Raw genomic sequence first — 25,492 nt, 5'->3', positions numbered from 1 at the left:
GGGCAAAAGGGATAATGCTCTTAGCTTGGGGCTAGATGTCCTGCAGGTGCAGCCAGTGCTTGCCCTGCCTCAATAGTCCTGCTTTGAGACTGAAGGAAGTTCTTGCCTCATTGAACAAGTGCCTCTGTCCTTGAAAGGTTAATGTATTGTTGGATGTTTTAGATAAACTACTGAACTGAGGAAATCAGGATCTGTATTTCAAACTGCTGAAAATAAGCGTCTTTCTGCTGTGAGACTTATGACTGCTACCTTGTCAAGTTTTTAAGACAGGAACAGGAGTTGCATGTTTCTTTAAAAACACAAAAACCCCGTTGAAGATGTTGCTCTGGTTCCAGCTTCAGATTAATGAAGCAAAGTCTTCAGCTCTTCAGTATACACATTTCATAACTAATAGCCATCACTGGCTACCCTCCTTTTTTCATAAGAAAATAAGCTTTTATCCAACTTACGGAAGTGAGAACTGTAGCAAAAATGGAAAGTTTGCATTCTGAACAGTTTCTAAAGGCACAATATTTTGTCTTCTGCCTATTGCAGTGGCAGATGGTCCTTGAAAAGGCACCTGCCATGAGTCCAGGTGACCTTGGTTACTGCAGGAAAGCAGATCATGAAGTGGCAAGTCAGCATGATGAAAGATTATTGGGAGATTAGCATAATAAAAACTGCAGGCTCTGCTGAGGAGGATCAGAATGGGTTTAGGACGTTTATAATTTAGACTGCTACACTTGTGTTTTTCTACAGCATGGATACAGATCTTACCCAAAGGGCTTTGTTATGCCCATTGGTGCTGTTATGAGGCAGGTTAATAATTTTGAAGGATTATGGCTAGCCAGCTAAGTCCTTAAGCATTTTAGATGAAAGTTCCTTAGCACCAAGGTATGTAAGAAATTCTAGTGAGCAATTTTAGCTTTTCTTTTTTTCCTTTAATTTAATTACTTCTGTTGCCTCCTTTTCTGCTTCAGCCTGCAGAGGGAAGAAGAGCAAATGAAGGTGCCTGCAGTGCAGAGGTGACTGTAGCAGTTTTGCTGCCAGAGGTGGAGCTGCCCTTCAAATGGATTTTGGGGATGGGTTGGGCACCTTTCTCTGGATTAAGGGTGCACTAGGAACATGTGTTGCAGAGAAGCTGTTTCCAGGATCCCCTGAAGATGTTTGCAAGAGTACATGTACCAACAGGAATGCTCATCCTCTCCTGGAAAACTGATAACCCTGCAGTGGCTGCAGCACAGACTTGTACAAAACCAGCTTCCTCCCTTTTGCTTTGGCAAAGTGTGACTGAGTTTCATCTCTGGGGTTTCTTCCTTACTTCCTACAATAAGGACCTGACTTTTCTTCTGCAGCACAGGCACGTGTGAATTTCTGTGGTTCCAGCCTGGCTGGTTTGTGTTTGCCAGAGTTGACTAGATAGTGATTAAGCTCTCCAAATAATCCACCTCTAGTTAATGAAATGTTGCTGGAACCCTGAAAGAGCTGAGGAACATTGGTTCTGTCATTTGTTTTTTTGGAGCAATCTGTGTAGCCCCGGCCACTATATTTGTGAAAAACAAATTTGATCTGTGACTGCAAGGTTGCTTGAGCTGGAGGGAGCTGTTAGGTTGGCAAGTGGACAGGCTATCATGTGATCCTTGTAATCAAATGAACAGATGCGGCCAGAGGAAAGCTACAGCTGTTCCTGTAGCTCACAAGCCAAAAGTTAACACATACTGTTCTGCAAAATACCAGGGCTAAATTCACTGGTGGGGGGAAAGCTACTCTTGGAAGATTAAGGAACAGAAAATCTGAAGTTAATTGAAATATCTGTGTTTCTTAAATCCCGGATGTTGTGCTTTTGTAAGTAAATGAAGGAGGGGATTGTGCAAGCCAGCAGTGCTTTGTTTTACGTCAGCATGTCAGTTGGATGCTGCTGAAGCGGTAATAGATAAATTGCTTAGTGATCATGAGAATAGTGCATTGTTCTCAGTGTTTTACAGTCCATCAAAATGGCATTTTAGTATTTTATAAATTCCCTTTTTCATAAATGGCTCTTGTCTGTTCAGTTTCTTAGCAGGCTGGATGTCTTGCAGCCCTGAGAAGGAGGGGACAGAGCTTTAGAATAAACTGCTTTCAGTAGCTGTCCTGTGCCACATAAGCCTGTAGTCTTTGCAAAACATGTGAAGAGGACATTTTAGACCTCTTCACTGAGTTACCTGAGTGTCCTTAGGTAATGCCTTGTTGCTGACTTAACCACTTCCCAGCTGAATCTTATCCCAGGTACAATATTTGCTCTTGGAGAAGGATTAATTCTTGAAATCCTGGATATACGCAACTAGAGATGAGCTTTCAAATCCCCTACAAATTGTCTTCCTTGTTGTGAAGAGGGCAGTAATTCCCTCTGGTAGATGCAAAGAAGCATAGGACCCAGCTGCCTTGGAAAATTCATCTTTCTTCAGTATTTTAGAAGTTCCCATCACTGTCTGTGGAAGCACCTGTACCATTTGGAACACGGCAAGGTATTTAATGTTATTTGCTGATGTGTTTCTTTGAGTCTACAGCATCATGTCTAGTCAGCAACAAATACTGGTGTGGGCTTGAAAAACCTACTTAAAAAACCAGAAGTGCTTACATGTGTATGGTCTGTTTCTAATGTCTGCCTTACATTTATTTTCAGTTTTCCAAGAAGCCAAGTGTTCCTTTTTCTATGGTTTGTTGTCTGCAAATAGGCCCTGATTCACTCTTGAAGCAATTTTAAAATGGGAAAGCAAGGAGAGAAATAGAATGGGAGAAAATGGCAAGGACAGTCATATTCCATCAGAGCTGGGCTCTGTCTAACATAATGCTCTCATTCACACAGCTCTGATGGTGAGGAGTGTAAGGACAGGATATGTGGGGAGTCATCCTTTCCTGATGCTGCTCTGCTTCAGAATCTTACAGGGTCAAGGTTGCTCCTGGATCCTTGTCCAACAGCTGCCAAAAGCCTTTTTCCCTGCGAATGTGTCTAATCCTGTTCTTCCATTCATGTTGGTGACTTCCAGAGCCACCTTGAATCTTCTGTTAACTGGGGAAATGCTTCACCTTATTACTTACAACAAAATGAAAAGCTAATCTCTCTGCTTTGTACCACTTAGGTTTTCTGGACTTTTCTCTCTGGATAACTCTTTTGCCCTTGTGGTCTCCCTTTTCTTTTCTTCCTTTCCCTTCCCTTCTTTTTCCCACTGCTTCTCTTCTTATTATCTTCCTAGCCACCCCCCCTTTTCTCTCCCTCCTTATTTTTCTCCTCCTGGAGAATTTTTGTTCCATATGTCTTCTACCCCTCAGGTGCAAGCTGCTCCCTACCTCTAAGTATAATTGTTGCCTTTCTGGGCAGATGGCTGGACTGTTGTATCCTTATGGTTCATTCTGGTTTGAGCTCAGTGCTGCTCTGCCCATAATGGGTTGCACTGGATTCTGGTTGAGGAAATTGCAGCAGCACAGATGAGTTCTCATTGGAGGTTGGTCTGACTCCTTATCAACACAAACCACCTTTGTAACTTTTAGACAGAGCCACCATTTGGATGTGTGAGGGTTTCTGAAACAGCACAGGAGTACAGTGCTTTACCTACTGCTTTTACCTCATCCACCTGTTTTTCCCAGGCATCTGGTGCAGGACATTTTGGGACAGAAAAGCTTCATTCACCCACAGTCACATCCCTGTCTTTTACCATGAGCTGCCCTCAGTCTCAAAAGACCAGGATTGGTGGGAAGAATGCTGATTCTCCTCAAAAACAAGTTATCTTCAGAAAAAGCACCCGTGACAAAGCTGTGAGTACAGTAACAATGGGCTTATTTAGTTTTCAGTTTTACCTGTAGTCAGACTGGAGAATTACTAGAAAACTCTTTCCCATCCCATTTATTTTTTTCTGAAGAAGGACTGTGAACCATACTACTACTAAGTTTGAGGAGATGATGTAAACAGTTTTTAGGGCAAACTTTTCATGTGTTATAATACAAGAGAAGGCAGCTCACCTCACTCTCCTCCTGGTTTTTACCTCTGCTGGTAAATGTTTAAAACAAAGCTGATTCGTTGTCTTTCCAACCTGACAGCAGCAAAAATCTTGAAATCTGCACTTTGTCCCATACACAAGTATTTGTGTTGTACCTTTGGGAGTTGGTGTAGATCAGGTTTTCAGTTCTGGTGTCCTGAAGCATGTGAATAATCCTGTTGTGTCTGGTAGGGGTTGCATGTTTGCTGGGAAAAAAACAAATATTCCATTTAAAATGGAATTGTTCTGATCTCTGCAAGATTTATAGTACTCTGATGTGTGTGTCCCCCTTCCCTCAACAACCACAAACATTTCATAGTTCAACTGTGGCTATTCTCTCCCCACAGCTGACCATCTACCTGGGAAAGCGGGACTTCATTGACAACATAGGGAATGTGGAACCTGTAGGTAAGCTCACAAGGTTATGTGCTGCTCTTCCTGCTCTCAACCCTGCTTATCCTCTGTTAATCTTGATTTTTCCCTGTCTTTCAGATGGTGTTGTATTGGTGGATCCTGCTATTATCAAAGGGAAAAAAGGTTTGAGGTTTTATGCAGTGTATGTCTCATAAATTGTCTTTCTGAGTGAGATGCTAAGGTAGAACCTTTTTATTCTTATAAGGGTACAAATGTAATTCTCTTCCCCAGTGAATGGGCTTCTTGTCAATGTAATGTCTGTTGTTACACATGGTATTAGTACTCACTGGGTTATTCAAGTGTTGAGATGTGTTTCCATGTCTCCCTGAGGCAGGAGATGTCTGGCTTCACTGTTACCCTGCCGCATGTTTCACCTGTCTTGTGCTTCTTCCCAGTGTTTGTGTCCCTGACCTGCGCGTTCCGCTACGGCCAGGAAGACATTGATGTGATTGGCCTCACCTTCCGCCGGGACCTGTTCTTCTCCAGGGTCCAGGTGTACCCGCCTGCTGACAAGCCAGAGTCTCTCACCCTCTTGCAAGAATCTCTGCTAAAGAAGCTGGGGAAAAATGCTTATCCCTTTTTCTTTACAGTAAGTATCTTAGAAGAAGCTCTGATTCTCTTCTTGTCTGTACTTACCAGTCTGTTGAGGCCCGGTGATGGACTGAAGATGGGAATTAACAGTGAATTCATGTTCTGCAAGTTCCAATTTTGAGTGACAGGTGGTGCTACCAGTGTTTTTATTTCTTCTTGCAATCCTGAGAAGTAAAGTGCAAGAAGATCCTAACTGTGCAGTGATCACAGCACTGTGAGAAGTACTTTCTTATGAAAGGCAAGGGAATTTGCAGTGGCTTTAAGCTAGCAACAGCCTCATATATCCTTGCCTTCTCCTTCCTGAGGGGCTGGAATACTTTTTACCATTGCCCCAGTGCCAAATCCTTTTACTTTAAAAACTTTGTGGATCAAATGAGATGAAAAGGTCTGTACCAGATGTTGTCAGCAAATGACAGCTGACTGCCAAATTCTAACAGGAAATCCTTCCACTGCTGTCAGTCAGATGCCTGTCTTAATGTTCCTGAGGTAGATTCATGTTGTGCATGGACTTGGTTTTTTTCTTTCTTCACTTTTAAAGTATTTTTGCAAGAGAGGGATTTGTTCATACAAGGCAAGTATACTAGCCAGAATTCCAAAGAGTTACTGCATTACAATGAGTGACCTCTTCAGGACTGCTTTTGTGAGCAGTATGGTACCTAAAACATCTGTGTACTATTGCTTTGGGGCATTTCCTCTTCTTCCTCCTACAGTTTCCAGATTACCTGCCTTGTTCAGTCTGTCTGCAGCCTGCACCTCGTGACGTTGATAAGGTGAGGCCAGTGGGACATTTGTGCTTATCATGGTTAAGGAAAATCAGATAGAAAAAAATCATGTGAATTTTTTTAGCTTGAGGGTAGGACAAGGTGATACTGATTTTACTGTGGTGTTCCATGAATATCAAGAACTGAGGGCTACAAGTATGTGTCACAGAATTGGAGTTGAAATTCTCAGAATAAGAAAGAGAATCCAAAAAAATAGCAGCAAGACTACAAAATCTGCAGTGCTGTAGCTTCTTTAAGATTATCACATGATTTGTGGGTTGGCTGCACATAAAATGATTGTGGCTGTGAGGCTACATGAAAGAAGACTGAGTGCCTAAAATCTCACAGATTGCTATAAATAACATGTGTTAAGACCTGCCCTAAATTAAATGCAGAGAAGAGATGGCTTGTACATATGTGTAAACAGAACAAAATCCCTGTAGCAAAAGTCACTAAATATTATATGTTCTGCAAGGTTTCTGATACTGTTAAAAATACTCCTTTTATACTTGACTGGATGCTTGTCTGGACAGCAGAACTAGGCAATCAGCCAGGCAAAGTGGAACGAAGGTCATAGAATCTAATGCAAAAAGGGGAGAACCTGTGCTTCATGCCAGGGGTATTCTAAGAAAAAGGTCTCTGTAGAGAATTACCTGGGACTTGCACAGGTGCCCCACAATACTATAAACCTGTTAAAGCAAAGGTTAGCTTGTCATAAACACTTCCACTCCTTAAATGCTGGTTTTGGCATTACAAAGCCAACTCAGAAATTCAGTTCAGAAACCCAGGGTGGGCCAGAGATCATGGTGTGACCTTTCTAGCACTGGTATCACAGGAAGCCTTTCAGGAGCAGGCATGTCATCTTTCAGAGGCTGGGATTAGGCCTTTTTTATCAGAAGCATTGTAGAACAGGTGGATTTGCCAACACCAGTTGTCATGGATTTCTGTGACAGTGGTGGGAGGCCAGAATAATTTGCAGCTGGCAGGAGTCTGCCAGTTTCTGGTGTGCAGAAAGATACTGAAACATCTGCAGATGTTCCTGTCTTCTGATCCTGATTTCACAGCTCTCCTCTCTTTCTCTGGCAGACTTGTGGGGTGGACTTTGAGGTGAAAGCTTTCTCAACAGAAAATGTGGAAGAGAGAATTCATAGGAGGTAACAGGATGTTTCTCTCTTCAGCTTTGCCTTAAAGGGGGTGGGGTGGTTCAGGTTCAGCGATGCACCTTGGTTGTTTGTTCAGCTTTGCCCCCCTTGTCAGTGACTTCTTGGGTGTGAGCACATGGGAGCACAGAACTCCTGTCTCTGCCAAGGACCAGGTGTCACCTGTCACGTTGTCATGTTGTTCTCTGCTGCTTCCCAGGAACTCTGCACGTCTGCTGATCCGCAAGGTGCAGTATGCTCCGGAGAAGCCAGGACCCCAGCCTTGTGCAGAGACCACCTGGCAATTCTTCATGTCCAACAAGCCCCTGCACCTGAAAGCTTGCCTCAGTAAAGAGGTGAGGGAGCATTTGCCCTTGGGTTGGGGCATCGTGGTATCTGCAGGCCGGTGGGCATTTTGCTTCTTTCTCAGCTGAGACTGACTTGTCCCAGCACTCAAAGGCTGTAATGTAATTTCTGTCACTGGCTACTGCTAGGGGTGGCTGAAACCCTGTTACCAAACACATTTGAAGTCATTGAAGGAAGGATCATGATTTGCTGGGAGGAGTCATCTTCCCCTATCTGGCCTCTGTGAGGTGTAATATGGGGGAACAAGAGGGGTTTAGGGCTTGGAAGAATTCTCCTGGCTGGATTTCTGAACATCCCATTCTTTCTAGGTATACTACCATGGTGAGCCCATTCCAGTCACTGTCACCATCAACAACAGCACAGAGAAGACAGTGAAGAAGATCAAAGTCCAGGGTATGTTTTTACTGTTGCTTGGCATTCTTTGAGTGCAATAGGACTGAAAAAAAAGACAGAATTTAGTGCTTGTAACAGTTCAAGCAGGCAGTTGGGGATATCAGGAATTTGTCCTTCCCACTGTGTGTTGCTGTTTTCTTGCTGTTCATCAAGTGAAGTGCTGTAGCTTTTTTCCTGATTCTTGTGGTTATTTGTATGTCTTAATTTCAGGCACCAGATTGTCCCCCCTAGAAAAACAGAAAGGGTCTGACTCCTGCAGTGGGCAATAAAGGTGCAAAAAAAGTGGGGGAGAGTCCTCCCTTTTTGGGAGGTCAGTGGGAAGGGGTCCCTGTCAGTGTGGTGCTCCTGCTAACTGTGAATATGCCTAGATAACACACAGCTTTGCCTGATGTTGCAGAAACCTCTGGCAGTGTGAGAAACAGCCACTATGCCAGCAGTAGTGTCATTCCTCCTGAGGAAGCTGAGGGCAGGAGCTGAGCTTCATTGCTGTGCCAGTGTTTTATATGTGACACTACAGGTTTTCATCCCACAAGCTGCAGAGCTGGGGAAGACAGTCTGAAAGACAAAGGATGGGAAAGAGAAAAGAAGGCAGGGAGGGAACAAAATGTCTGAGGTTCCTACAGAACTGTAGCAGAGAAGGCTGTTTGCCTGCCAGTCTGGGATGCACTGTAATTTCTAAGTATTTTTTAGGCTCTTTTTTATGCCTCTGTTAGGCTTAAAAAGATCTTGTTGGTCCCAGATTCTTTCCTCTTCAGTGTTTCAGTCAGAATTACCCTGGGATTTTTGTGTAGGATTGGAGAATGTACGCTATTTGTTACCACAGGCTCTGTGCTGATGCTGTCTCCTGAATGCACATGCATGGGCTGTAGGCACACAAGAGATACCAGGGCCAGAGATAAAAATAGACCCAACAGAGAAGGAAGAGGGACATCTTTATAATGGAAAGAGATGATCCCAAGAGAAATTGTGAGTTACTGAGTTTCTGTTGTCTCCAAATCAAGGCCAGGTGCCTTTCAGGGAAGACAGACTTTGGCCATTGGTGTGCTGTTGGTCTCTGTCCAGGTCAGGATATCTGACCTGGTGGTCCCTTCATGCTCTAAATGGATGGGGTTTTCTGCTGTCTTCACCATGTTTCCCATTCCTAGGACTTGGGGTGGGGGCAGCTGTGTTGTTTGTGGTGCATGCACACACCTGAGTGATCACTTTCTTCTTTCTCCCTCAGTGGAGCAGGTGGCCAATGTGGTGCTGTACTCCAGTGACTTCTATACCAAAGTGGTGGCTGCTGAGGAAGCACAGTGAGTGAATGCTCCTGCTCCTTCACACCCTTTTGATTACACTTGTCTTCAAAAGGTCTTTTCCAACCTAAACTATTCTGTTATTCTGTGGTTTTGGCCTATTTTTCTGCCTTAGAAAATGCTTAATTTCACATTAAGTGCTTGTTTTTCTCTGCTGATTATAAAGGGGATTTTGCTGACTGGATTATAGGTGGACATCTGTATTGTTGACAACTGAATTTGCACAGATAAATTCCTCTCCTTTTGGGCAGCTTTGTATCTGTTTTGAAATTCTCCTATCTGGGTGTGTAACAAACCACAGTGTATCACTTCCCTTTTTATTTTCAGGGAGAAGGTGCAGCCAAACAGCAGCCTGACTAAGACACTGACACTTTTGCCCTTGCTTGCAAATAACCGGGAGACACGGGAAATAGCTCTGGATGGAAAACTGAGGGATGAGGACACCAACTTGGCTTCTAGTACTATGTGAGTGGAGTTTTAGATGGTCCCAGGTAGTGGGACAGTAATAGAGAAGGGGGAAAGATGGAGGAGACACTTCCCTCAGGATTTTGTAAAGTTGTCCCCGGATGGATACATGTAGCACCATTACTAATGCCATCATGTTCATGCAGGGTGAACAGTGATCACAGATCTGGAGAAGTACTGGCTTTTCCTGTGGCTTGCCTGCCCTCCCACTTTCAGGATGTTCCCTCAGTTCTTGCTGCATGTGTGTGTTGCTGCTATACTGCTGTGCCCCCTCACACTGCTCTCTGTTTTCTCTGGCAGCATCAAGGATGGAATAGACAAGACAGTGATGGGGATTCTGGTTTCCTACAAGGTCAAAGTGAAGCTCACTGTTCCAGGGTAAGTGTAACACACTTTTTGCTACGTCTGCCTGGAGTTAAAGGAGGGGAGTGTGTTTATGTCATTATTGGGTAAGAAGAGACCAGAACAGTCCACACCAAGAGAAAGGGCACATGTTATGGGATAAGGTTCCCTATAAAGCATAAACTGCCTGGAAAACAATCTTGGCCTATCCATAGAACTTGTCCTGAGCCAAAGGGTTTGTATTACTCTCCTTAGATACCATGTAACTTTATGGTTGAAGTAGGAACCTCTGGTTTGCGTTGCAATTTTTGTTTCAAAGCCATAACCTATTTTGTGAGAAATGAGGTGAAACTTAATGCAAACCTTTATATTGGCATTGCTGTTCTCCCACAGCAGAAGGTGAAGTTGTCTGTCTGAGAGTCATAAATACTGTAGCTCAGGTTCTGTCCTCAGCCAGCTTTCTGGGTAAAGCTGATGTTATCAACGTGAGCTAGATCCAGGATACAGTGCAAAAAAACGACAAGGATAGTGACTCTCAGTTGATGCTAGTCACCATTTACACTTGTATTTAATTCATCTGTCCTTCGTTCCAGTATAAAAATGCATCAAAGATTTGCCTAAAGCATGATAAAATGCCTGCTGCCTTCTGTGGTCATCCACTTGCCTTTTGGCTCTTGGAAAAGGGGCCATACCCAACACTTGGTCAGGAGTTCAAAAACTTAGACTCTTTCTCCATGGGAATGACATGAAGAAGTAAGCCTACCTTTTTTAAAAAACACGTTCATTTGAATTTGTGGCAGGGTAGAGAACAGTACATTAGGAAAGTGACTTCAGTACTCCACCAATTAAATAGCACTTGCTGGAGCACCAGACATTAAGTATTCTTTGTTTTTCTCCTTGTTTTCTTTTGCAGCATGCTGGGAGACCTCACTTCCAGGTAAATGCCATCTTCCTTTTCAGACCATACAGTCCTAGTTGTTAGTCCATCTTTTTATTGTCTTTCTTATTGCCATTCCCACCTCCCTAAAAAAAGTAACTGTCCCTTAAGCTGTTAGAAGCAAGTAGTTTGTATTTCTGCTGTGAAAAATGAAGCTATTACAAAAATATATTTTGATTTTTATATACATGCAAGTACATTCAGCACACAATAAACCCAGTCTGTGTAAGTGAATATGCCTGGGATATTTGAGGAGAAATTGAAGCTCAACTTTTTTGAGAGGAAAATTATGTTAGAAAAGTATGAAAGAATAGGTGAAGCTGGAGCTGAGGGCTCAGGCTGGCCTAAGGAGGAAGGAGGCTGAACCAGGCATGTGTGTGGAGCTGTGGATCTGATGCATTCTTTCTTCTCCCTAAAGTGAAGTGGGCACAGAGCTGCCATTTCGTCTCATGCACCCCAAACCTGAGGAAAAGAACCCAGCAGGTCAGTTACACCTGATTTTTGCCTTTGTTCATTAACAGGCTCTGGTGAGATCTCACCATTGTATGGCTTAGAGTGATTTGTGCTACAGGAAGCCTTCAGAGTCTACAAGGCTCCAGTATGGAGCTATTCTCTGTGTTTGTGTGCCTATATATGTGTGTGTGTGTGTATGTATGTATATATGCATGTATCAACCTCCAGGAGCCAAGTAACAGAGAGCAAGGATGCAAAGGTGGGAGAGAATGGAAAAGTCATGCTTCCTTTTATCTTTCATGTATGGAATCACAGCTCAGGAGTTTGAGGAAGTTCTGCACATTTAAATCTCTTGACTTCAGTGCAAAATATCCTACATGAATCTGTCAGCAATTCCCAGCCAGATTGCAGTATAAGCAAAAAAGAAAAATATCTGACACAGAAAATACCTAACACTCATGAGCATTGTACAAAGCCAAGTACTTTTAAGCAAAGTGGAGAGGTGATAAAACTACTGAGGCTTCTTGATTTCCTGTTACCTTGATGTGGCAGTTGCCATGGTGTCTGTGATGTGGCCTTCTTGTTCAGTGGCTATCCAAGACAAGTATCTCTTCAACATTAGGTCTCTGTGTGGAAGTGGGGGAACTCTATACGTGTGAGGAGCAAGCCTTACCCAGGCATCTTGAGGCTTAGTATCAGCTGCCAAAACCACAGGCTGTCAGAAGCATCCTCCCATTTCCTCAGGCCCTGGCTGGCTCTGTTGGCCAGTGGTGAGCATCAGAGATTGCAAGGTGCTCGCACTAAATCAGAAGCTCCTGTACAGCATCTGAAGCCTCTTTTGACTGCCAGACACAGCCCTTTCCTGCTGGGCCTGTTACAGATGAGCCATAAGTTTACTGGGCTTCAAACAAAAGCCATGGCTGTTTTTGTGCTCTTTTTTCTTTCTTTTTCTCTTTGTGCCCAAACTGACCTAAAACTGCTGTTTCGAAGAGCATGAAACTGGAAAGCGACAGTAGAACTTTTGAGAAGAGTTATCCTGAGACAGATGCTTTGGTCTGTACTGGAAGCTAGAAAGGGGTGACTTGAGTCCTTGCTGTGTGAAATTGTTGGAGGAATCAAGTGTGAGCGATGAGAAGAGAGCTGGTGATCCACTCCACATTCAGATGCTCTGATTGGGAATCAGGCTTTGCAAATTAAGGATGTGTTGGAGTGGGCAAAGGTAGGTTTTCTCTCTCCTGCAACAGTTGCACTACAGGAAACTCATTTTCCCTGGGAAAGCCCCTGCTGTGAGCAGTGCCAGCACATTCTCTTGGCACAGAAATGGTGGGGGCTGGGATGGCACTGGTGATCCCAGGAGTGTGGCTGGTGAGGGCCATCTAGTGCCTCTGGGCAGCTCAGGAGCTTTCATGGACACGAAGGACATCTTGAAAACTTCTAACAAGGCCCATCCAAAGGTTTAGGCAACTGTAAAATTTACATTTTTAGAGTGGTGTGAATTTTTTTTAACATTACTTTTTTGATGTTAAAAATGCTGACACCCCCTTTTATTACTTTATACTTCTGGCAGAAGCATTTGTAATATGAGGAAAAATGGAAGTCAGGCAATTCTCCCTTCTAAGATAATTTCAAAGGAGGAATGATGTACTCCTTTATACAGTAGACTCAAAAGGATGTGGCAGAAGACTTGACAAGGAAAAAGGAGACCTGCAATATTTCTCAGATCGCTTCCACCAGCACATTCTCTTACCAGAGGCACAGCCCACATGTTGTTTGCTACATCAAAGTCTTCTAGGAGCTTGCTGTCAGAAGTGTCAGCTGTGCTCCATGCATTTTGTACAGATGGTAATACTGGGTTACTTACAAACTGAAAGAAATGCAGGCAATTTCAGGAGCTATCCCATGGGAAAGCCCTGCAAATGGTTAACACAGGAAATAAATGCTTTTTCTTAAAAAAAGATACTCTTAACACAACAGAAAATTCCTCTGAAGCCTGAATAGCTGACTTGAAAACTGTGCTGGAATGTGGTGTCTGAACTTATTACAGGCTTCCCATATGAAGCTGGTAAACTGAAACTCTTTTCAGCTTTATTAGTTGGTAGTTTTCCATGCACTGTGCTTCATCACTTTTCCCAGTTGTGAGTTCAGGCTTTTTAATTTTTTCTTCTACCACTTTAGCTCATGAACTCTGAGAAACATAATGTGTTTCTTTAATGAAATACCATCTAATTTGGAATCAAGCAAATCCAGGCTTAATTGCAGAGAAGGAGCTTCAACAAACTGTGTTTGTACTCTGAAAAGTCCCAAAAGATGGAATTTTTCTTAGTTGTCTTGTTCAGCAGCCTCTGCAGTGGGTGTAGGCAGAGGTGCATGCACAGGGAGTTTTGAGATCACTCCTTGTCTTCTTTTTCCATTCTCTTTTGTTTTTACTGACAAGTCAGTAGTGACCAGTTTGCCTACTGCACCTTCCGGCTCACTTGACTGTCTTAAGGCATAGCTGTAAGAACAGAAAGAAGTCAGAGCAACCATCTTATGGAGTTAAAGCTAGAGTGGGATTAAAAACTGCCACATATTGTGATATATTTTGCAGTGAGGGAATATATTTTTTTCTAGCCAAGGTGATTCATGGCAGAAGTAAAATGTGTAGCATCAATGCATTTAATGATGCAGGGCTGACCCGAGTACAGAGAACCTCAGAAACATAAGCTTCCCAAGAATATGATGTAGTTTTTTCAGGGCCAGGCCAGGGCAAGTGTGAGCAAGTGCTGTGTGCTCTGTTTCACAGCAGATGGCTTTGCCCTCTCTAGCTGTCTGTGAGCAAGCTCTGAAGCATTCATCACTCAGTAAACAGCAGGTCTATCAGTGCATGGCTATTGCACATTGCTTGCTCTTTCTTCCCTGTGCCTGCAGAAGACAGAAAAGAAGCAGCTTGCTACCTTTCCTTCCCTATGTTTATTGCTTCCTTCTCTTGCTCTTCTGCTAGGCCAGGATTTGCATGTTTCATGTGTGCTGTTTTTGCAAACGTTTTTGGACCCATGTGGTTCACATGTGGTTATTTTTAGGCAAAGCAGCTCCTGTCACATGGGCAGTCTGTTCTGCCTGTTGACAAAAAATGTGTAGGGATCTGTTTCTTTTAAAGATGGATTCAAACTAGGCTGTGTCTCTTCATTCTTCCAAGACCTTTCCTGGTCATCAGTTAGCCCAGAAGTTCCTGCTGAGGTTTCCTCAAGGCTGTGGTCTCAGCATGACTTCTTTGGTCTGGAGTTTTCCTGTCAATCTTCTGATGTTTTATGTTTTGTGGGCCTATGTCTTGGACACTGGCCTTTGTTTTGGCTGTTGTTCAGCAAATGGTCATTTTTCTGCTCCCTGATTAAACTTGCACAAAAGGGCTGTTTTCAAGAAACCCAGGAATGCTTTGTCCCTCTTACAGTAAAGCAATACTTTTGATATTTTGACTTTCAGAAATTAGGACATTTTAAAGCATTGAATGTCTTGGAAAATAATGAAACCTACTATCTTTTTCTTTTTAAAAGCAAATTTATACTGAAAATTACCACATGCTATGATTTGAATTATATGGAATAATTTCTGCGGCTGCATAACAGAAGCTTCCAGAAAACCTTTCCCTGACAGGATGATGGTATTTGTTGTAATATTTGGACCCTCATCAATCCCCCTCCTATCCCAACCTTCAAAACAATTGCTGGAATGCTAATCAAAAGAAGCAAAGGCCTACCTATTTTCTGAGAATTTTTCAATATTATAACATTAAATAAGCCAGAGGACAGCCAGAAAACTCTGGAGTGGACCTATCTCCTGCTAGGGTGCAATTGTAGCATGTTGGAGATAGTGGTGCATCTTTGAATGTAATCTTCCATCTGAGGTTTATTATAAGCACTACTCTGCTGCCACACTATCTGTGTATTGACTCAGTAATCATTTCTCTGACAGCTAAGTATATGTCCAATTGAAACAATACCTATTTCCCCCCCTCACTCCATTTTGTAAAATCAGTTTCAAATCACTGGTGGGGATCTTGCTCACTTCACCCATATCACTGACATCACTGTTCCCATAGTAATGAAAGTACCTCCAAGAGTAGAAAGAGAGCAGACTAAAGAATGAAAAATTGGAGAAAAAATGGAATGAGAATGGTGCTTTATATGCTGGAAATACTAGAAGTTCTAAATGTTTCATTTTAAATCCATTTCAATCAAGCATACATGCCCTGAGACTTTCCAGACTTCATCTTGGCTTCTGTCCTGGTCTGGAGAGATGCCATCAGAAGTGTCTTTACATGAGCCATCCTTTGAGGCATTTTGGCTGGAGTGGCCCCCTTTGGCACACTTTTAATGCTGACTTTTCCAGCAGTGCTTGTTGCCCTTGATTGCAGTGTGTGTTGTGGATGGGAAATCTCCAGGCAGTGAGTTATCCAGTCACTGAAGTGCCCCAGATCCCTGCTGACGTCTGTAGAACAAGGGTGCTTTGCTCCCTGACCCAAAGCCATGAGAAGTAAGCCAGTGAAGTGATTATGCCATATTAAAATAACTGTGAGAATAAAAAAATCCCGGCAAATACAGCCTTCTGCTTATTTTAGGCTGTGCTGAAACAGGTTTCAAGGAATCCTGCTAGTAAGCAGGATTTGTTATAGTGTGGTTAGCAAAGATCCCACTAAAGAAACACAAATGCCAAAGGTCTTGAAACTATTTTTAGGGCAAGATGAAATCAGGAGTGTTGCGCCAAAGGCTTTAACCTGTGTGATGAGAGATCCCTGAGGTGTTTCTGTACTTTGACCCCTAATTTTAATACCTTCATGTTTATTGAACGAGAGCATTTTCTTCTCATCCACTGACTTCTTCAATCACAGTGATAGAGCAATTAAAGCTGACATCATGTCATGCAAGCACTGTCAGCCCAGAGTCCAGGTGTGTGCACAGATGTCTCCCACAAGCCGTGACCATGAGCAAGCGTAGATGGGAAAATCTGTCTTTGTTCCTCAGCCCTTCAGACAGCATTTCTGGAAAGCTTTTCCTTTTGGGACATCAAGTTTAGCCTCATCAGGTGTACGTATGCACATTTTGAGACTTTCTGGAATTGTGCTTGTACTGCTGTAAATCCTTCTTCTTGTCACTGCTCTGACTTGTCAAGTCTATACATTTTTTGCATTAAACATTTTGCAAATGTTTTAGTATGGGCTGTTCTGACTACCCAGTGTGTCTTTTTTCCTCTTTTGCTGCATGCTCATGACTGCAGGAAAGGATGGGTAAGTTTCATTTAGTATTTCACATTCTAGCTACACTTGTGCATTGGCTCTTTTAAAAAAAAAAAACAAACAAAACCTCTTCAAAAACTATCCAAAAATCCCTTGCTTAAAATCCAACATGAGTAAGTTACTGTGGCCTGACAAATGACTTCTCTGGGTTAAACAGCAGTGACTAACCATGTGAAGATAGGTTAAGATATCATGTTCTGCCTTACAGCTCTATAGCTGGAAGTTAAGGAACTTAAGAGGTTTGACCATGTGCCTCCTTTTTAGTACAGAAGGAGTAAAGGATGAAATGTTCCACATTTTATTCCTGGACAAATCCCCTTGCAGGCTGTAGGCTGTTCAGCTAGCTGATAAATATTTATCTGGAATGGACATGATTTCAGTGCAGATGAAAACATCCTCAGTTTGTGCCTTGACTTGCTCAATCAACTGTTTTTCATTTTAGCTAGACTAGCACCAGTGAAGAGGAAGCCTATGGGAATGTGATCCAAATCCCTTTGGAGACAAAGGAAACACTACCAGTCTGTTGCAGGCTTCTCATCTTCCTATGTGTTGCCTCTAGTCTGCTGGTGTTAAAATAAGGTAACATCATTTTGAAAGACCTGTGTTTCTTTCATTGCAGTGAAGCAGAGCTGGTATTTGAGGAGTTTGCTCGTCAGCAGCTAAAAAATACACCTGATGAAGAGGATAAGAATTCACCCTCAACTGATGAGTGATTAAAAGACCAAGCTGACAGAGGAGCTGTGCTGTCCGGCTTCAATTACAAATGTAGGACCTAAGTTTCTAGTAATCTGAATGTTCTTGGTTCATGCATGGTCTTCCAGGGATCAGCCCTGAGGTCAGTGGACATGACGTTAGGAATCTCTATTGCTTATTACAAGATTCACCTCTGGAGGAATGTGGCAAACACAACACCTGGTTCTTACTCGAGCTACCAGAGGAGGACAGGATGTCTGCCATGTCATGACTTCTGCTTTCAGGACTGCCTAATAAAAAGTTTAGTTGCTTTCAGCACTGGTGAGAGCTTAAATGAGGGTTTATGCAGCCTGCCTGGACTTATTCAGTGTCAGAGTCTGTGACTTTGAAGTGCCAGTGAACCAAATCCTAGCCTGGAAGGCTGGCTTGCAGCCATGGGTGATTCATCAAAGTTTCTCAGCAGACTGTACAAAACTGATTTTATTTCCTTTACGTTGCTTTTGCGTTGATGCTTTACCAAATTCAAACAGTGAATTTTTTCAGTACTTGCACTGTCCCCATGTGGCTTTTACATCCACTTTCTGTACCAATAAATGTCTCACAAGTTGTCTCCCACAGCATAGACAATGCTGATACACAGAATTAGCTTTCTAGCAATATACTTAATAACCATGTTATTAAAGTTGAGATAAATGTGCACTGTCCATGAATTGCTTAAAGCTCGCTATATACAATGCCAAACAGAAATACAAGTCCAGACAGAGCCTGTATTTAATCTAGTTTCCTGTAGGCAACTGCTTCAAAAGAGGGTGCAGGAAAATTAAGGAGGAAATTATGGTGCAGCCTTCCCTGAGGAGCCTTTCCCAACATCTGCCAGCAGTTGGTTTATGCTCTAAGAAATAAGATTGCATTCTGCAAACTTTGTTTTCTCGTGTTGATCTGATTATTCTCATTATCCATGTAAATATTGGATATTTTCCTGAATCTCACTTAGGTTTTTGCTCAAATGACTTGTATCAGCTAATAATATTTTGCGTGTAAAACAATTGGTGTTTTTTCTCATTTTTGCTTTAAATCTGCTTTTCAATGTCCCTGGTTTAAATTCTCCTGGAAAATCTGAATGCAGGGCCTACATTTATTAATGTAGCCTTATGTTTTTTACCCTACACTGTGGAAAATAGAATTAAGAACTTCACACTAATATCTGTTTGCAAACTGGTATTCATTAAGATGCTGGAAGCAGTTAATTAAGACCACAGCTGACTTCAGGCCTCCATCAGTGCTCTCCCCAATACACCTGTTCCTCAGTGCTCTTAGTCACAGGTGTCTCACCTTAGCTTGAATTGCAAGAGGTACAATGTTTGCTCTGCACTGGCTGCTTTGCTGCTAAAGGAACCCAGCCAGTTCCAGGTGTTAGTGATCAGGATAATTTCTGTGTGATTTCAGCTTTGGGGTGGGCCAGGCATGTGCACGTGGATGTCTAGGAAGGCTCTTCCCTGGTATTTTTATTACTAATTTGTTGGTGGCTTGAGAACACACGGAAGATACAGTGAGGCTGAACAAATTGCTGGTTGTGAATATGCTGGTCTTGAAGAGCAGGAGTTCAGAAAACCATTTAAAGATATAAAAGAAGGAGGGGGAATAGGGTTATCCCTGTCTCACTTCAAAGTGTACCTTTTTCCACAGAGGCGCTTCCAGTTTTTTTCTGGCTACTAGATGTGTAAGTATGGGACCTGTAAACTCAGAGATCTGATTTTTTTTCCTTTTTGAAAAAATTTCTTATATGTTAACTTTGTGAGGGAACTCTGTCACTGCCTGACTTTCCTCTCAAATGCAGTTGTGGTGATGACTTGCATAAGCTAATTTTGACAAAATCACAGTGCACTCTGTTGTGCAGGGGGGAGGAAATGGTTGTTAAATAGTTATTAAATCTGTTCTTTTGTCTGGCTTGGGAAAGCACTTTGAGACACTATTTGTTCAGCTCATGCTGGTCATTTGCTCAGAGAGAAATGAGGGCTTTTCTGCTGGCTCCTGCAGGACAAGCTGGACTTTTCTCTGGCCCTTCAGCCAGTATATGCTGACTTCTGTCAGCAGAAAATAGGTCTCTAGCTAGAACTGTTTGCCTTTTGTCTTCCCTTTCTTCTGGTTCTGTTATGTTGATCTACCGAGTCAGACCTGTGGCCTGCTCCTCCTGTTTACCGCTCTGGGAGAACAGATCCAATTTCCTGACTGCGCGGCTTTGATGTGGCGGGACTCCGGTCCTAGAGAGCTCGCCAGCTCCCGGCCAGGGATGCGTTCTGGGAGCGATGGAATCTCTGGACCTGCTGTGTTTGAAGGCAGCTTGGAGCAAATAGATGACAGGACGAGTTTCATGACAGACGCTTTCCCCTCGCACATCTCTCTGAGATCCCAGCGGGAACAGGGCACTGCCCGTAGCTGCTGGGTGTTGGAGGCGGGGGCAGTTACCCGGGCCGGGCCGGGGGTGCTCGCCCCTCGCCCTCAGTAGGGTCCGGCCTCAGCGCCCCGGGATTGCCCTTCGGGGCAGGGGCTGCACGGCAGGTGCCGCCTGGGCGGTAGGCTGTGCTCGCAGCCTTCCATTAAATCCTGGGAACACGGGGAGAGCTTTGGGAGGGGCTGTCCAGGGACGTGGCGGAGTATTCGTCCGTGGAGGTGTTCAAGGAACGACGGAACGTGGCACTCAGTGCTCTGGTATGGTTGACAAGTTCGGTTATAAGTTGGACTCGGTGATGTCAGAGGTCTTTTCCAACCTGAACGATTCTGTGCTGCAGTAGCCATGAAGAAGGGCAAGGAACGGGGACCGCGGTCTGCGATGCCGGGCTCGCCTCAGCGGGGAGGGCTGCGCTGAACACCTTTGTCCAGGCTCCAAGGGTGCGGTCGGCGCTCGAGCGTTTCGCAGAGGCCGTGGAGGGGCAGGGCGGCCGTGACCGTCCCGAGAGGGCAGCCGGGTCCCTCCCGCCCCTCCCCTCCCCGCCCCTCCGCCGCCGCCGCCATGCGAGGCGGCCGCCGCTGGGGGGCGCCTCTCGCGCGGGGCCGGTAGGGGGCGCCAGGCGCGCCGCCGGTCCGTGCAGCATGGCGGCGGCGGGGGCTGAGCAGACACAGCCAGAGCCGGCCGCCGGCGCCGCGCCCGAGGAGTCGTCGGACAGCGAGCCGGAGCAGGAGCCCGGCTCCCTGCAGAAGCTCATCCGCAAAGTCTCGACGTCCGGGCAGATCCGGCAGAAGGTGCGTGCGGCGGGAGGGGGCCGCGGGCAGGGCCTCGGGCTCCTGGCGGCGGTGCGGCCGGCTCTGCCTCCGCGTTACGCTCGGTGCCGCCGCCTCTCCCTCCCGCCCGGCACGGTCCGCGCCGCCGCCAGCCCGGGCTGCCGCTTTGGGAGTTGCCAGAGACCCCCGAAGCTTTCCCCTGGGGCCTGCCACCGAGCCCGTCCCTCAGGGAGCTGCCGGTGATTCCCCACGCATCCCGCTCCGCTCCCCTCACAACGACCCCTCAGGGGTCTGCCTGTGACCGCCTCACATCCGCCAAAGCTCCCCTCTGGGACTCGGCCATTTCCCCCCTTCCCCCGTTGGGAAAATCTTTAATTGTAGCAAACAGTGTCTGTATTAGAAAGGTTTATTTATCCCGTTTTCGGTGACAGCCCAACCATCCCTCCGGGTCCTGCTGGTGACCCCTAGTCCACACTGCAGAGACCCCCTGACAACATCACCCAACAGCCTTCCAGGCACATGTGAACCCCAAAATGCCCCTCAGGTATCCTCATAATGAGTTGTTTCTCAGGTGCCCGTTAACAGCTGCCCCCTAACTGCCCTTCAGCGTCTGCCAGTGCCCCCCAAACTGCTCTCAGGGGCTCCTGGAGTTGCCCCCTGTGGCCTTATGAACCTCTCCAGTTCCCCTCCCCAGAAGCCCGGCTCTAGGCCACCTTCCTCCCAGTGCCCGAGTTCAGACCTCCCGGGCAGCTTTACCCAGCTCAGTGATCAGTGTACCCAGGCTCAGCAGGACTCTTCTTTCTGACTTATTTCCTTCCTTACCCACTTTCCCTGTAATATTTTGTTGGAGTTATGGAAGTCAGATTTGGGCTCCTGCTCCCTAGTGCTGCTCCATTTACCTGGTATTTGAATCCTCAAGGGCATCCTCACCCCATGAAGCTGCATCTCTCCATTTCTCCTCATGTCACAGTTGCCACGGGCTCCTTCCTCACCTCTCCGTGCCTTCCCTGAGAAGCTCTGCACATCCCAGCCGTAGCTCCCTGTCACAGTGTTCCATTATCACTTTCCAACACCACCCTCCTCTGTGGTCCTGTCGGCACAAGTCACTGTCTCCTCTTCAGAGCTCTGCTCTGGAAGGTGCAGCCCTCATTATTCCCTGCAGTCACTGTGTGTGCGCCTCCCTCAGCATCTTCCCATCCTTTTTGTGCATCCTAATTTTCCCCATCTTGCACTGTTCTATTTTACCTTTCTGTAGCCATATAGCACTATAGCTTTCTGTCTGGTGAATCAGTGATCTTACAGCTGGTTGGTCTTTGTTCCCAGCTTTGTCTGTCCTGCTCTGCCTTCCTGGTAAGGTAACAGTCCTTTCCACCCAGATTCCCCCAGTCATATTTTATCCCTTTGTGGCTCATCCACAATAACACCATTTTTATGGGCAGTAGCAACATTCTGCAACTACAGTTGCAGCTATAACTGTAAAAGATATGAAGGTTTCCTTCAACCTTAGACTAGGAACCACTCATACGGAGTTTCCCTTTTCTCTACTGTTTTTATTATAGCAGCATAATTTTTCTTTATAGCCACTAAGCTCCTCTGTAACTCTTGGACTGTTGTGTCATGTGTTTCTGCTTAGAAATACCAGGTTAGTTACTCTGTCATCAACTGTCTTGTGCTCACCTTGTTTCTGCAGCATGGACAAGCACGGTGCAGCTGTGGGGATGTAAAAGCTCACTCAGCACTGGTGCTGCAGCTCAGTGTTGCTTTTCTTGTACTCATAGTAAAGGAGAGTAAATGTCTCTGCATGATGCAGTGTCTGAAGCCTTGGTCAAAGGGCTCTTTTTCGTGTTGGCTGGTTTGCCCTGCTTTCAGGCACAGGACCTGCCATCATTCTGCTGCACATCCTTGTTTGGCTGCATTGAAATCCCTGTTGTGAAACCCCTGTGACAGAGTGCAGTCATACATGAGGACCGGGATGGCGGGGCTGCTTTCTCCATCTGTGAGGTGCTGCTGGCACTGCCATTGGCTTCTTGGGCTGAGGCACTGCAGGGTTGGGCTGTGAGATGGTTCTTTTGGGCACAGCAGGAAACCCGGGAGCCCTCTAAACCTGTTGATGTTCTGTACCAAGCAGACCTCAGCTGTGCTGTAGCATCAGGTGACTTAAGCTAGTCTGTTGTTCTGCTGTGAAAAAAAGCCTTTTGAGATATTTTCCTGTATCCAGAGTGCTGAATATTAAGAATTTGGCTTGCTGGAGATTGGATGAACCTAGGGATTTTTAACACTACTTGTGGCAGGAGTCCCATGTGGAAAAGAAGGAAGGATGCTATAGTCTGTCTCAGTAGTGCTGTTTGTATTGAGACTAGGGATACAAAAACTTTTCCAGTGCTAGAGTGGGAACTCTTACTTATAGCAGGATGTTAGAGATGCTAAGTTGAAAGGTGTGTCGGTTGTATTTTTGTTTGACTATAGCAGAACATGTTCTCCTGTCCTTATTTAATAATTTTCCCTGATTTACATAACTTCTTGTGTCAGCATGGCTGGAAAAAGATGAAACCAGTCACTTGTATATGCAAACACAAGCATATTAAGAACAAGGATTATAAACAGGTATTGTCTTCAGCTGTTAAGCCTTCTGTGTGTTAACCTGTGTAAAACCTTTGACTAAATAGTGTCAAATTTTCCAAGTAAGTCCAGGTATTATGGCATTCAGGATTGATTTGTTCTATTGCTTGTTGATGTCATTTTAGTTTGTCATTGTCTTTCCTGCATGCTGCTACACGTATACTCTTTCCTTGCCCTGAGGGCAAGGAGCAAGGCCAACTTAGTGGGTAGTCATGGTTTTAATGAGACTTTGAGGAGCTTGCTTCCATTGTAAAGGCAGACCTAATTCTGAATTTGTCTGTTGAGTGATAGAGTGCAGACTACTGTAAGCTGTAGAAGCTGTTGGACAGGTCTATCAGTGACAGTAGGAGATTCAGGCAGACTTTTACTGTGGCCTGAGGATATAAATCTCTTCTGACCACATCTTTTGCTGCAGTTAGTTTAAGACCATGCCTGTAAGTACAGCTAAATCACCATGGAAGCTTACTGTTATCACAGCTTGAGTGTGAAATCTGTTGTGCCCACAGAATTCCTCAGAATTTACTTGTCACAGTTGCAAGCGCTTTGAAGGTTGTTTTCGTCCTCTTGTCTGCCATCTGTTTTCCTAAGAAATGCTGTAAAGTAAAGCTGCTTGCTTGTAAGACCATAAAACTTGAGTGAATTTGTCTCAAAGCCCAGAGATTGTCCAGCTATGTCTGAGTGAAGTAGGTTGGTGTGATAGCATTGGAGCAACTGGAATAATTTGGATGTTTAAGGACTGAGCTGTGGGTGTATAGGGTCTAAAGGCAAATCACAGGTAGCATCTCTTCAGCTAAAAAAACCTGTGCCTTGTGAGGCAGAGGGCAGGGGAAGGAGAATTGGAAGGTTTAGTTTTTGGATAGTAAAGTACTGTATTGTAACATATTTACTTGCTTTTAGCTAGAAAGAATTTTTGAGGCAGAGAAGAAGGTATAAGGGAAGCATGTTTAGCAGTCTATTAATGATTATTATTATGGGGAAAGAATAAAGCCTCACATGGTCAGGTATAGCAGGTAATGTGAGTGCTATTGTCTCAGCTGGCTTGGAAGCAGAGGCTGATTTGTGTGCTTGATCAGCCATTTCAAGACCTGACAGACTTGTACCAGCATAAGGCTTCAGAGTGCACTGCTTTTAGGTCCTCTCTGGTCTCAGACTGGTGTTGGTGAAGCTGCAGAAACTGTTGGTCAGCTAAGATTAGGTATTTTTGAATGGATAGGAATTAGGAAAGAGATGAAATGAGCTAAGAGAAGGAAGATGTGTGTAAGGAGAGGCAGCAGCTCCTAAGCAGTGTTGAGATCTCAGCTGGAACCAGCTGAAGTGGCAATGTCATCACTCAGCATGGACGGAGGCACAGGAATATCCAAAACGGTCCTGGGAGCTGAGGGTGAGAAACCAAGGAGCACAGCACCTTTTAAAAGCTCTGACAGTGAAGTGTGCTTCTTCCTTTGAACTTGACCTTTCATTTCCAGCGTCACATTACAGCCCTCAGAAAGCTGAAGGGTGGATGAACAGGCCATCTTCCCTTTTCATTCATCAGTTCTGTGGGATTTCCAGCCTGCCAGCTTTGGTATGTTGAACTCTCAGTTTGTTTACCAGACAGGATTTCAGCACCGTCCTTGGGTGGCATCAGGAGAACTTCTTGTTTAGACTAGTTCAGTCTAAGTTCTGTTTACTTTCACAAGCAATTTCTCTGTAATATTTTCATTTTTATAAGCATTTATCATTGCCTTGAATTTTTTAAGACAAGTGTGCAGTGTATATTTCACCAGAGTTGCAAACAGAGCGAGCAGCTCTCCAGACTTTCTGGGAAGCTGTCTAGCTCTGGTAGCAAAGATATGTCAAGTTAATTTATATTCTGAAAAGCAGTACAGATGAACTGGTGTTGAGCTTTATGCTGCAGTGGACAGACTGTTCAGTATCTGAACTAACACATTTCCCTTCTCTGTGCTGTGTACCAGATACAGGTGGGGCCTTTTGTGCTATGGGAAGTTGTGATTCTCTTTGACCAGTAGCCTTGAGGTCTTGTAGCTACCCTGTAGCATTAAAGCAGAAAAACAGGGGGAAGCAAAATGTTTCTCCTGGTTTTTGTGCAAATTTCCAGAGAGTGCTATGCTGAGTCCTCAGACATATGGTGGGCAGCATGGGCAACTGCAGAAAGCTCATTTTGTTCCTTCTTGTATTGCCTATTAGATAAAGTATCCAATTTATAGGTAAATAAGTGTTATTTTTATTTCTGGAGGGCAAATGTTTTAAGATTTCCTGAGATTAGAGTGAGGAAAATGAGAAGTTTATTAGTTTGAAATACAAGTGTGGAAAGAAGTGTTGTGATAAGAAGCAAAGCATTTCAGTAAAGCAGCAGTGTAAAAGAAATAAGCAAAAAACGAGGAAAGAATTTTCAGGAGTTCCCTACTTAATTCATGTTCTGTCTGTGGCATCTTCCGCTGAAACATATTAAAATGTCTGTCTGGTTTTGTTTTGCTGCCTTCTGACAGGCTGTCTGAAAGAGGACATTTTAGAATCTTCATGTGCTGTAAATTGCAGTGGCTT

The 25,492-nt window shown here is 44.4% G+C and overlaps 1 protein-coding gene across 5 annotated transcripts; it reads left to right on the top strand.

Annotated features, from left to right (window-relative positions):
- Positions 1–3,610: 3,610 nt before the first annotated feature.
- Positions 3,611–18,140, top strand: SAG (S-antigen visual arrestin). 5 transcript variants are annotated; one of them, XR_009933475.1, is made up of 15 exons: positions 3,611–3,771; positions 4,340–4,400; positions 4,485–4,529; positions 4,802–4,995; positions 5,708–5,767; positions 6,845–6,912; positions 7,118–7,253; positions 7,572–7,656; positions 8,879–8,951; positions 9,279–9,416; positions 9,717–9,794; positions 10,672–10,695; positions 11,114–11,178; positions 12,139–12,367; positions 17,037–18,140. XR_009933475.1 is itself a non-coding variant. In XM_062499481.1 (15 exons), exons 1-15 carry the CDS (start codon positions 3,673–3,675, stop codon positions 17,128–17,130), a joined length of 1,230 nt encoding a protein of 409 aa, XP_062355465.1. In that variant the 5' UTR covers positions 3,611–3,672; the 3' UTR covers positions 17,131–18,140. The 5 variants fall into 5 exon arrangements, 4 of the variants coding, with proteins under 4 accessions (XP_062355465.1, XP_062355466.1, XP_062355464.1 ...); XM_062499481.1 differs by lacking the exon at positions 12,139–12,367 and adding an exon at positions 16,399–16,408; XM_062499482.1 differs by lacking the exon at positions 12,139–12,367.
- Positions 18,141–25,492: the final 7,352 nt, after the last annotated feature.

Source organism: Cinclus cinclus, chromosome 10 (assembly GCF_963662255.1).
Source record: "Cinclus cinclus chromosome 10, bCinCin1.1, whole genome shotgun sequence".
NCBI classification, from domain to species: domain Eukaryota; kingdom Metazoa; phylum Chordata; class Aves; order Passeriformes; family Cinclidae; genus Cinclus; species Cinclus cinclus.
This window is presented reverse-complemented; position numbering and strand designations above follow the sequence as displayed.